Source organism: Gossypium raimondii, chromosome 9, assembly GCF_025698545.1.
Source record: "Gossypium raimondii isolate GPD5lz chromosome 9, ASM2569854v1, whole genome shotgun sequence".
Taxonomy (NCBI): Eukaryota; Viridiplantae; Streptophyta; class Magnoliopsida; order Malvales; family Malvaceae; genus Gossypium; species Gossypium raimondii.
The window spans coordinates 44,875,060-44,887,730 of NC_068573.1; the positions used below are offsets into that span (position 1 = coordinate 44,875,060).

Sequence of the window (12,671 nt, forward strand, 5' to 3'; positions counted from 1 at the left end):
TAAAATTAATCTAAAAATTTAAATATAAATGAATCAAGTCAGGCTCGATTTAGCTTTCTTAAATTAAATAAAACGTATACTTAAAAAATTAATTTAAATGACTTGTAATAACCTACCATAACCCATTAACCATTACTTGCCTATTACAATGTTACATTAGATTTATATATGATTATATCTATGTAATTGTCCAATTGAGTTATTCGCTTCCATTATTGTTTTAATAAATTGTTTGATAGATTCAATGATATAATGTGGTGTTGAGTTATTCACATGGTTTTAATGAATTGTTTGATAGATTCGATGATATAATGTGGTGATAAATTTATATACTTTCATAAATTTATTTTTTTAAATTATAATTACAATCAATGTATTCATACATGTACTATAAATATTATTTAACCAAGAATCAAAATAAATTTAAACATTTTTTTTCATAAAACCTCAATTTTTAAAGCGAAACAAACATAAAGTAAAAGAAAGGTACATAAAGTATGGATCCAAACATGATTTTGACTCATTTTGATTTGTAGTAATACATATTAAATCTCTGGTCCAAAATTCACGCCCATTAAATTTACAATCAGCATTTGAAAATCTCCGCCCAACTCCATGGAAGATTGAATCTTTAAAAAGAAAAAAGAAAAACAATAACATAAACAAAATTAGAACCAAAGAAGAAACATGGGAGGGAAGCATCAAGGATGAGAACTAACGAAGAAACACAATGGGTTATATATATATATATATATTTAACAGAGTAGAAAAAAATATAAAACTGTACGAACGTTGTACAGGGAGAAGCAATGAAATTATTTAGTTTTATTAATTTAAGATGTACATATGATTTTAAATTCATGGTATGGTATCTAGCTAGTTCCCCAGGTAAGTGCTACCCAACATTATGAAAACTAATAAAAATGACATCTCCCCACCTCCAAACATTATAATGACAAAAAAAGAAAATGACATGAAGGTCAAGATCCAAATGAAGCCTGGATGGTAGTGGTGGCAATTAATCATAATGACAATGTTGATTAGGTTACTGTTGACCCAAAACAGAATGAATCAAAACTAATTCTTGAATTTCAGCATTTATAACTCTCTCACACACAAACCCCCCCCCCCCACCCCTTTCAAAATTTAATTGATTAACATAAAATACACCAGCTTTGCAGCTTATTAGCTTTGACAATCTGAAATCGTTTATAAGCATGCAATCAGTAGCAATGTACTATTATTATATTGTAGACCTTTGATTTGCTAGTTGCTATGCATCCCTGCATTTCTTTGTTTGCTGTGTATTATATACCTTTATGTTGCTCCTGTCTGTTTCCCTTTTTTTCATGGTATGGACGTCTGGCTATCAGAAAATTCTCCAAAAACCTGAAAATTTTAAAACACACCAGCATTGGACGCTTATACTCAAGCAACATAGATTCTTCGTCTATCAAAACATCGTTTGCGGGTGTTAATGGAAGTTCAAAGAAAAGCAGAACTGAGAAGAAAGAGTAGTCGAGCGATGTTAAAGCTGGGAATGAAGCCTATTACTGGTGTAAGCAGCACTGCAGCAGGGTCACAATAAAGAGAGCCAAATATGTTTAAATTCTCTGATTTTCTTTTCAAGTATGTGGACGTGATGAGTGGTAAAACATTAACCTAGTTTCTCTTGGATTCAGCTTCATCTCAAAAACAAGCTTTCATGAGGCAATATGCAAAAATAAAATATATATATATATATGTATATACAACAACTAAATAGATGTACTCATATCATATACATAAACGTCAGCACTCAAAAACATAGCTGCAGCCCTAACTAGATACGATCCTCGAAATGGGGGCAAAAAAAGGGTGATGTGCTACTGTTAACTATACACAACGCAATAAGTAGCATCAAGTTACAAGGCCTTCGGTGTGCTAATCAAAACTATAAACAAGATTAACATCACAGCTACCCGAAAAACAACAGCAAATGGTTTACGTGAGTGATGCACTGAAAACACCTTTGACCACCGAGATGAAGTCTCTTTACGAACTGAAACAATGGTCTTTGAACCCAAAACAATGCCGAAATCAGCATTACAGCCGACAGTGATATCCTTTTCCACTACTTTTTCCTCCTGCAAAGACAACTTAATAAGGTCGGATACGTATCTGGATTTGACAGTGGTTTTATACTACATCAGTCACAAACTTCTCACCTTTGTAACAACTGATTTTGAATCATCTTCTATCTCTACATCACTCCGGTTATATATTGCATTGTCACAGTGAAGTGAGTGGACCTGAAGTTTACACTGCAGCCGTAGTCTTCTTGATGCATTACCCTGTGCCAAGGGGTTCTCAGAGTCCAGTTGACTTCGAGAAGGGCGAGACCTGGTCCTGATTCCAGTGATAGCACCATCAATATCACAAGATGTATTCATATGATTGCTAAATAATTCTGCATCACTATTTGGAATTCCACAATCTTGTGCAGTCCCTATAGGAGGCACCCCGTTGACAGTGTCTGTCCCAAGCTGTAACAAAAGGGAAATTCTTGATGTTAATATAAACAAAGGGTTTTACTTAATGGTTGAAAATGTAAATATGCATATCATATGAATACTCGTAATTCATAAAAGCATGAGGCATAACACTTGAATGATCTTGATGCACTACAATGCTCAGTGGAAACTAGAAAGAGTATGATAAATGACATGTAACTAGTTTGCCTCTACTCACCAGCACTTGGGCCACTTCAGAATCAGGTTTACTGCAAAATCCACCATCCTTGCCAATGGTCATGGTTGTATGGGTCTCAGATTCTGAATTCTTCTGACTACCAGTGTCATCACCATGGTAGTCATCCGAATTTTTAAGTATAGACTCCAGGAAGTTAGAAATATAAGGATCATTTTCGTTTGTGCCGTGTCCAAATTCCACATTGTAACAGTTTCCCACATGATCAAACATCCAAGGTGCTTGCTCTGCTTCAATCTGATTGTGTAATGGAGAAAATAGTGGCTCCATCATGGGATCGTAAAAATGATTCAAAGCTTCCTCAAGTAGATCCACCTGAAATTGAATAACATAAGTGCTACAGAAATGGTGACAAAATCTAAATCAAAATACAGTTTTCTTGTTCCCTCACCTCTGCAGGGGATATTTCAGCCACTTGGTCTATTTCATTATAATTATCATGGTTGTCACTATTGCCCTCGAATATGGGTGCAACAGCATTTGAAATCACTTCATCGGGAAAACTGGCAAAACATGTTTCACTGGTATCGCAGGCTTTCTCGGCTTCCTGTTTTACCGTAGGAGAGGCTTGAGGCACTTCTAACTCTGACGCCATGTCTTCAGTAGGAGACAACACAGATGGATCAACTTCATCACTATTTATATCTTCAATGGTCTCATCTTGTTTCTTGAATATACGACAAATTACAAAAGCATTCTGCAGGAAAAACGAATAATACATGTAAGTAAAGAACTTCTGCTTGTACAAATTAGCAGAATTGAACTACCAATTATATGAATCAAAAACAGAAATTGATGCAAAGGGGATTCGAATTAGAATCAAAAGAGAGCTATGAGAAAAGGAGGAACCTGTCCAGGTTTGGTACCATCAAGCTCATCGAGTGTAGTACGGTACTCATGCATAACCCAATTGGTTCGTTTTCCCCTAGGAGCCCTCCCGTTGTAAAACACCAGAGTTTTCTTCATGCCGATCAAGGTGGAGCCAGACTTGATCTTGCGGTCCTTACCCGTAGCTTTCCAGTAACCAGCCTCGGTAGCCCTATTCAGCCTGTTGCCGGTTGGGTACTTCCGGTCGAGTGGGCAAAAGAAGAACCACTCCGGATCTTGGGTTTTTATAGCAGACAAGTCAGGCAAATCCCAGGGCTCGCATTTGCAAACATCAATTTCACGAATAATTTCAATCTCATCGTTTCTATTTCCGTTTATCTTAGACCGTAAATAAAAATGGATCAGTTCCTCGTCAGTCGGTCGGAACCGGAACCCTAATGGGAGCGAATTCAGTAAGAGAACACCCATTGCTAAAATCCTGCTAAAATGAAAAGTGAAGGGACAAAAACATATATTTTTTAGGGAGATTTTCGAAACACCCAATAACTTTTTAATTATTTGTTGCTGAAAAGAGAAGATTCAGAAAAAGGAAGAAATGGGGGAGTCAATTAGTAGTTAGAAGGGTTTAGGCTAAGAGTTTAAAGGAAAAGGGAGATGGCCCATTCGTCTATTCAGAGGATACTGTGAAGGAAAACGATAGGAAGGAGCTTAGAAATTCACTCTCTGATTACCCGCGCCGCGTTTTGTACGCGGAATTTGTAGTTTGGATTTTAGTTACTTTTATTTTTTGGGTAAACTGCACACAAAGTCACTGATATTAACAAGTTTACACTTTGATCACTAAATCTAAAAAATTATACGAGTAAATTCACACTCAAAAACTTAGAAAAATAATCATTAGTAATTTTACACTCAAAAAGTTACTTAAAGATGTTACTTTTATTTTTTAAAGCCTCCAGGAAATTACTTGGATAATATATATTATATCATATTATATATGATAAATAATTATTTAATTGCATCAACCAATTGTTAAAATACATAATAATTCAGTGACTTAAATTAAACTTTCTAATAATTTAGTAATTATTTTGTAATTTTAAAATTAAGTAACCAAAATTTAATTAACTAATAATAATTGTAATAACTACAACACTAATAAAATATATATTATACATTTATGAATACCTTTATTTTATTAATAAAAATATGAAAATTTATCTTATACACTATCTGTTAAGTTTTTTAAGTCTTCACATGCGTCTTACAAAGTGTAGTATAAAAAATAAAAAAATTAGATATATAAATAGATGTGACATTTATCACATCTATTACATAATTACCCTAAAAATATTAGGCATAATGAATTTTTTGGCCTTCCAGCTTTATAAAAAAAATCCATTTTAGCCGTCAAACTTGCATTTTTATCAAATCACTTAAAAATAGATGGAAAAGTTAACTTTTTTTAACTTTGCTAACGTGATACACACGTGAATTGCCACGTGGACGACACGCTAGCATTTGATTAATTAATTTAATTTTGAAATATTAAATATTTTATAATTTTTATACTTCTTAAATAATTTTAATGATTTTTTTGAATTTTTAAAATTAAAAAAATAAAATTAAATGCTAACGTGTCATCCAAATTGTATATCTAATTAGTAAAGTTTTTCATCCATTTTGAGTAATTTGACAATAAACATAAGTTTAAAATTAAAAAGAGAAAAATTAAATAAAATACTAAAATAATTTTTTATATAGTACGTGCAAAATATTACATATTTATCAAATTTTAAACTTTTAAACTTGAACTATGACCCAATCTAATCTATAAAGACTTCTATTATATGCGTTTATGACCTAAAAGTTTTTGTGTGTCCGTAATTTTGACATGAAAGAATATTGCATTAAAATAGTACGGGATTAAAATGTCATGTAAAAATTATGAAGGTTCGGTGAGACTAATAATTTTTCTATCTTAATCAGTAGTTGAGAGTTAGTTACTCGTCTTACATATAAAGTAATGTTAAAACTCGTGACTAATGTTTACTCTATAAAACCCCTAACTTTTATTTTCTTTGCAAATCACTCCAACCACTTTTATTTAACAATCATAAAATTTTAAAATAGTGATGATAACTGAAATCAGGGTGTAACTAGGGGATGGCAAGGCCCTGACCCCCTTAAAATAAAAATTTTTTTATTTAAGTTTTTAAAATTTTTAAAAATTTAAATTAATAAAAATAAAATTACACTTTGAGTCCCTTAAAAATGATAAATTTTAAATTATTCTTTAAAAAATTATAAAGATATAAAATATTAAAATAAAAAAATTATTTAATGTCCGCCCTAAATATTTTTTCTTGTTAGGCCGCTGATTCAAATGTATGTTTCAATTCGACCATTCATTTCATTTGTAGGGCCCATTTTCACTCCGAAACCTGAAGCCAAACCAAGGAGCCGATAAGGAAGAAAATGTGGAGAATTCAGTAAGCTATCCAATAAAGCTATGACATGTGGAAAAATTTGTCATACTTAAAAGCGTGGCTTCTACCCAACATACGTGGCTACCTAGGAAAGTGCTACGAATCTTACATCCCCATTGAATTGATCCGCTGTTTTTTTCTTTCTTCACTTTCTCTTTTTATTTTATTTTACTTTTTCTTCTAAACAAGATCTTTTATAATATGTTCTTGGGATAATGGCACATATGTCCCTATACTTTGGTGTATTTTTTCTAATATGACATTTATACTTTTAAAATATTCAATTTGATATTTAAAGTTTTAGCTGATAATTATTTGATACATTAACGGTGTAAAATTTTAACTCTACAAGTAAAGCTGAAATAAAATTGAGATTTTGTCACATGTCATACCCATTTATTTTAAAATTTTAAATACAATTTAAGGACATATAACAAAAATCTTAACTCTATTTATATATTAAAATTTTTATTACCAGTATACCAAATAATTATTATTAAATTAATATGCAATTCTAACTGCGTCATTTTTTAATGATGTAACTTACATGCCAATTAAAAAGCAGCACATATATTTTTTTTTTACTTTTGACGAAATAATTTAGAAGTATTTAAATAATAAATTTTTAATGTGATACTTTTACTTTCAAAATGTCTAATATTGTATCTAATGTTTAATTTTCATCTATCAATTTGTTTGGTACCTCCTCCTAACGGGGTTAATTACTGACATATTTGATACGTGGCCCAATCATGGGCTACCACGTGGCACTGTGTAAAAAATAAAAAATCAAACTTAAGGAACTTGAAAATAATTATACCAATTTTTAATTTGAAAGAGAAAAATTTAGAACTGATTATTTTTCTTGTAAAATTTCCCTGTATTTTTTTGAGTAATTAATTTCCTTTTTTTTTTCCTGATACCCTTATATCCTTCCTTCCACAACCACGCCCCACCCTCCGCCAGCGACGGTGATCGGCCTTCTTTTCAGCCCGAAAATGGCACCAAAGTGTCTCCAAACTTGCAGTTCAGCAAGACAGCACATTCCCATGGTAAACCCACTAAGACTACAAGTGAAAAATTGTTTTTCTATTTTTATAAATAAAAAATTTATTAAACTATTTTCTTAAAATTAAAATTAGGCTTACAATTATAAATATTACATTTAAGAAATAATTTACTAACTTTAATATAAAACTCACTTTCTTAACCTTTTTTTGAAATATTTACTTTAAATTTTGTATATAATAATAGTTAGATTAAATGAATTAGTTTATATAGACATTAAAATAATTAATCTATCATTTTATTAAGATTATTTTTGAAAACATATATTTTTTCATGTAATTTAATTTAAACAAAATAAATTCTATGCGAAAAACTCAAACCGAACCCAATTATATCAATTGAATGATAACATCAACCCAAAACAAAACTAAATAATACAAAACCTGAATCCAACCGAAAATATCAGTTGGAATCAATTTTTCGATATTTCAATTTCTCAGTAGTCAGTACTAATTCACACTTTTTTGCGGTCTTTTATGAGATTGGCTCATATTTGGGCCCAATTATGTAACCTTAAAAAGGAGACCGTCAACAATGGCTGAAAAGACGTTTCAGCAAAAAGCCCAATCTTGAATAAATCCAAAACTAAAAACAAAACAGGAGGAAATGGATGTTGTAGGAAATGTAGGTCAGGGTCAGGCAACAATTCCAAAGCCTTTCCTTTCTCTTGGTACTCGAGGAAATTACATTCGGAAGTTGTGACGAAATGGAAGGAGGAAAAGAGCAAGGAATGTTGGTGGTAACCGGGTTGATGGCTCACCAAAACCCACTGGAGCAATTGCAAGCCAAGTTCAAGGAAGTTGAGAAGGGGTTCAAGGCTTGGCTAGACAAACAGTCCATGCCAGTCGAGGCGGCCGTGGTAACCGCCACAGGCGCCGTTCAGGGTGCTGCTATTGGTGCTTTAATGGGCACCCTCACCAAAGATGTTTCCTCTTCTTTTCCGACTCCTCCTCAGGCTTCCCTCAATCATCAGGCAATGGCTTCTCTCAAGCAAGCCCAGGTCGTTTTTCCTTTTTATTTATTTATTTTGGCTTTACTTTCATTTCTTATCTGCAATCATGATATTTTAAAGAACTGTAATTTCCATATATCGAAAAAGAATATGCATTAATTGTGAAGGTTCGGTTTTGGGGAAGACCATGTTCTTAGATAGTGCATGCTAATTGAGTTCTGTTGACTTGTGTTGTTTACGAGGGATTAATCACAACTTACAACCACTGAAGGGTTTTCTAAATAGCATTTAATTATACATGTTTACTTTGATTATAGGCTCTATCAGGAGCTCCCTGGGTACAAGCTCGTAATTTTGCTGTGATGACTGGTGTCAATGCTGGCCTAGCTTGTGTTATGAAAAGATTGAGAGGGAAGGAGGATGTTCAATCTAGGTGGACCCTTTTAATCCTGGTTTTCTTTATCTTATTTGTTTTTTCATTCTGTTGTTTTACAGCTAGTGGATATTGTTAGTTCAATCGGAATACGACATGCTAACACATGCATACAGTACAATTGTTTTTCATTGTGTATTGTTGTTTGATTATGCTGTTTCAGAGAGATCCTGTTGAGATGGGAAGAAAATCTTTGTCTTTTTTTAAGGGCCAAATCAGTCTTAGCTTACAAATGTTATGGTCAAACATGTTTTTCCAGACCATGGAAGTGTTACGGTAATGTATCTGTGTTGGCTTTTTCTCTTTTGCTTTGGTCTAAAAGTTGCAAGTTGGATTCATCAACAAAGTAGCAAGTTATTCTCATTTGTTCCTCTGGTTTGTTGTCGAGCCATAATGTTAAGGCATTTTTCTCTTTATTTTTCCCTAAACTCTCAACTTGTTGTCTTTCCACCTTCTGGAACCAACTTAATTTCCATTTCTAGTGAAAATAGCCTGAAATTTGCCTACGTGGAGATCATGATCCCTTTATTATTTTAATCTCTATGCATCTAATGACTAGAAACTCATCTGCAAATATTTTAAATGGTTAGTTAGAAGGTGATCAAACATTTAACCGGTACAGCTAGAAGGTGATTAACTGATTATATATTTTCTATTGTAGCAATTCTGATAATGGTGAAGATCTTGCCATTTCGAACTAGCTTATTTTCCTTCAATGTAGAAACTTGGAGGTGCATTTATGGATGACAAACAGACACTAGCTTCTTTTTTTTGTTTTCTCATTTGTCTAGATTCCACCTTTCACCCCACTTCTATGTTCTGCTTACTTGACCTCCTCTCTCCCATCATAAAGTAGAATTGCAATATAATTTACGTTTTGTTGAGCGTTGTGGATATTTGTGTTAGGTAAGCCAAAGGTGAATAGATGATCAAAGCTTGTTGTTTGAATAAAGAACAGTAGACTTCATTTGTTTGTTTTAATATTGGTTGGCTTTATACCTTTGGTTTACACTGTTGTTTAACGTAAATGTTCTATTATTGCAGCATGGTGGCGGCTTTTGGTTCTGGGGCCATGTTTTCTCTAGTGAGTGGCATGGGCGGCCCGAATCAGGCTGCAAATGCAGTCACTTCTGGACTTTTTTTCGCGCTCATTCAAGGCGTGCTTTTCCAGGTTAATCAATCATCTCGTTATGCCAATCGAGGTCATCATTTTCAGCCATTTCCAGTTACTAACTGCTTAAAAAGCTGTGAATTTGATGTGCTGGAATTTGCTGAAATTTCTATATCAATGAGCTTCTCAACTTAGTTTTCCCTTTTGACATTTGAGTATTCTGAACGAGTACCATTTCAAGATAGTGCTTTACTGGCCTGTAGTTTCTTATCTAACAGCTGTTTTTACTATTATTCAGTTCGGACAAAAGTTATCACAACCAGCTGTCGAGGACATGTACTATTCCCGAACAAGATCCATGTTAAATAGTCTCGGGCTCCAGAACTACGAGAAGAATTTCAAGAAAGGCTTGTTAACTGATAACACATTGCCTTTGCTCACGGATAGGCAAGTAATTGGAGATTTTATTGTGACTTAACTTTTTGAGCAGTATTTTATGAACAGTGCCTATGCATATATTCTGATGGCCTTGAAATTGTCTAATGTGTTCCAGTGCACTTAGAGATGTGAAAATACCACCCGGACCGAGGCTCCTTATTCTCGATCATGTTCAAAGTTTTAGCTCCACCTTCTAAGAAGGGTAATTATGACTGTCGAACTTGATCTCACTTTCATCAGGTTTGTCGTCTCTAGAGACCCAAAATTGAGAGAGAAGTGAGGAAGCCGTGGGTGAAGTTTGATCATCAAAGTCAGTTCATCATAAGGGGCGTTTTCATATATCTCGGAAACTACAGAGAAGGTGTGTGTTTTTTTGTTTTGTTTTCATTGAAATGAAATTGTTTTTGTCATTGTTTTGGTATATCTCCATGCTAAACATAGGATGATATATTCAAGAGCTTGAATGCAACAATTTTGATATTTGCATATAGGGATAAATACTTATATCCCACACCCCAAGTCTTATTCATATACGAATAACCAAGTATGGAGAGATATGAGACTCCTCGTACATAGAAATCTTGAAAGAAAATTAAACACACAGATAGCATCAAATGTATACTTTTATATGATTACCCTATGAAACTGCTTAATTAACTACACCCACATAGGCTCTCAGCTAATACAAATGTCGTCGGAATATTGAAATTTCAAGAATTTTGGGTTCTGCAATCAATGAATATTCTACCCTTGGAATAATGAACTTATAATAACTCTGGCATTGTATATGAATAAAGATGAAACTATTCGAGTTATATTTTTACGATGAACCCATGTGACTTGTGCACACACGTGTATGTATACTGTAGAACCCAATTTTGCCCAGACCCGGACCCAAGAACCAAAACCAATTAACTCACCCAACTAGCCTAACCCGGAACCCAATTACAAAGCAGACCCAATTACCATTAACCTAACCTACCCAACCCATTCTGAGCAGGCCCAAACCCGAGGCCCAATGTCTTAGCCGATGAAGCTATGACCAAAACTAGGGTTTGAAAGTCGAAACCTAGCGCTGCACCTAGTACTGCCGCCGCATGTCCCATCGGCCACTTGCCCCAGACCTACCGCCACTCCTCTGGTAGCCACCAACTCCACCGCCATCATCACATCACACGCAAAGAAGATGGCAAAACGCATAGCGAAACGAAGAAAAATCTATTTTCTCTTCTTTCTTTCGGCTATAAAAGCCATCAAAATATGTAATTTTGGGGTTTTTTTTCTAGCGATTTTGTAACACAAAAGCGAACATTAGCAGAGAAATATAAGAACAAAAGAGATTCAAGGTGATTTGGAGTTTCCTTTTCCGTTCATAGATGTTTTAACTTTTTTTTATTTGTATTTTCTTTTTTTTCGTCTATTTATATATATAAATTAAAGAAAAGGAAGAAGAGGAGAACTCACCTGATTCATTTTTTGGTTCTTTGCATAGTTGGGATCTGCCCATCATTGAAATCGGCCTCGAAAGTTTGAGTTAGAGGGTCTCTCCTTTGGATCTTTCGGTTAGACGAATTTTGCCTTCAATCGGGCCTTGGAGCGAGAACTAAATCGCCCTCTTCTTGAGGTAGCCACTTGAAGTGGTGGCTCAATGGCAATGTTGGTATGGCTCAAAGGCCTGGCTTTTGAGAGGAAATGTGGGGTTTTTTTTTTAGGGGATCAGTTAAAATGAAATTTTTTCAGAAAAATTGGGTTTAAATACCCAAATTGAAACGGCGTCGATTAAGACAGGGGGATCCGCGCGTCGACCCGACCCGACCCGGAGGATCGGCGTGTTTTTTAGTTTTGGACTATTTTTGTGATCCCCGATTTTGCGTGTTACAATTTGATCCTTTTTTCGTTATTTTCTCTTATTCTTAATTTAGCCCCTGCAATTTCATTTTGTTCCAACTTGGCCCATTTCAACGCTGCGTTTTGGGCCTGTGGTTTATTTGCAGTTTTGGCCTTTCCCTTTTCAGCACGCGTTGCAATTTGGTCATTTTGTTTTTTATTTCGATTTACTTGATACTTCGTTTTATTTGATTTAATCCATATTTTAGCAATTATTATTATTATTATTATTATTATTATTATTATTATTATAATTGTTTTTATGCATATCGTATTTTTTAACTTATTTAATATGTAAACACTCATTTTATATACATATCTATCTATATATATATATAATTAAAACATGTATATTATATATATTATTATTTCATATCTATATATTTTTTATTTTTTAAAATACGTATATTATATATTATCTTATTTTATTTTTATAATCCACATATGTATATTTTTATCTACATACATATATTCTTATGTTTTGTAATATTTATGCCTTTCTTAATATATATATGTACATATTTTAACCTTTGTAAATACATATATATATATTTATATATATACATATATTTTAATTTTTCCTATATATATCTTTATATTTAATCGTATTTACTATGTATTTGTTTCATTTTCATTTTATTTTGAATGAATGTTTTAATTTCATTTGTTTTTATACTTTGTTATTTTTATGTTGTAGATTTGGCCTTTTTATATCGT

The 12,671-nt window shown here is 33.2% G+C and overlaps 2 protein-coding genes across 3 annotated transcripts; one reads left to right on the forward strand and one right to left on the reverse strand.

Annotated features, from left to right (window-relative positions):
* Positions 1-1,716: 1,716 nt before the first annotated feature.
* Positions 1,717-4,219, reverse strand: LOC105800178 (NAC domain-containing protein 62). Its single transcript, XM_012631152.2, has 5 exons — positions 3,598-4,219; positions 3,140-3,445; positions 2,731-3,063; positions 2,208-2,525; positions 1,717-2,126 (listed from the first exon to the last, which is right to left on the reverse strand). The coding sequence occupies exons 1-5, from the start codon at positions 4,042-4,044 to the stop codon at positions 1,905-1,907; spliced, it is 1,626 nt and encodes a 541-aa protein (XP_012486606.1). The 5' UTR covers positions 4,045-4,219; the 3' UTR covers positions 1,717-1,904.
* Positions 4,220-7,741: 3,522 nt separating this feature from the next.
* Positions 7,742-10,555, forward strand: LOC105800179 (chloroplastic import inner membrane translocase subunit HP30-2). Of its 2 annotated transcripts, none has more exons than XR_001135758.2 (5): positions 7,742-8,133; positions 8,403-8,518; positions 9,563-9,720; positions 9,928-10,076; positions 10,183-10,555. XR_001135758.2 is itself a non-coding variant. In XM_012631153.2 (5 exons), exons 1-5 carry the CDS (start codon positions 7,840-7,842, stop codon positions 10,262-10,264), a joined length of 768 nt encoding a protein of 255 aa, XP_012486607.1. In that variant the 5' UTR covers positions 7,743-7,839; the 3' UTR covers positions 10,265-10,555. The 2 variants fall into 2 exon arrangements, 1 of the variants encoding a protein (XP_012486607.1); XM_012631153.2 differs by having other exon boundaries at positions 7,743-8,133; positions 9,563-9,689.
* The last annotated feature ends 2,116 nt before the right edge of the window (positions 10,556-12,671 follow it).

Excerpts from the sequence above, each read along its gene's own strand:
- LOC105800178 (XM_012631152.2), bottom strand. The coding sequence starts at position 4,044 with ATGGGTGTTCTCTTACTGAATTCGCTCCCATTAGGGTTCCGGTTCCGA. Across the intron at positions 3,446-3,597 it reads ATGGTACCAAACCTGGACAG|AATGCTTTTGTAATTTGTCG; the intron begins GTTCCTCCTTTT and ends TTTTTCCTGCAG. Across the intron at positions 2,127-2,207 it reads CAAAATCAGTTGTTACAAAG|GAGGAAAAAGTAGTGGAAAA; the intron begins GTGAGAAGTTTG and ends TTGTCTTTGCAG.
- LOC105800179 (XM_012631153.2), top strand. The coding sequence starts at position 7,840 with ATGGAAGGAGGAAAAGAGCAAGGAATGTTGGTGGTAACCGGGTTGATG. Across the intron at positions 8,519-9,562 it reads AAGGAGGATGTTCAATCTAG|CATGGTGGCGGCTTTTGGTT; the intron begins GTGGACCCTTTT and ends CTATTATTGCAG. Across the intron at positions 9,690-9,927 it reads TTCAAGGCGTGCTTTTCCAG|TTCGGACAAAAGTTATCACA; the intron begins GTTAATCAATCA and ends ACTATTATTCAG.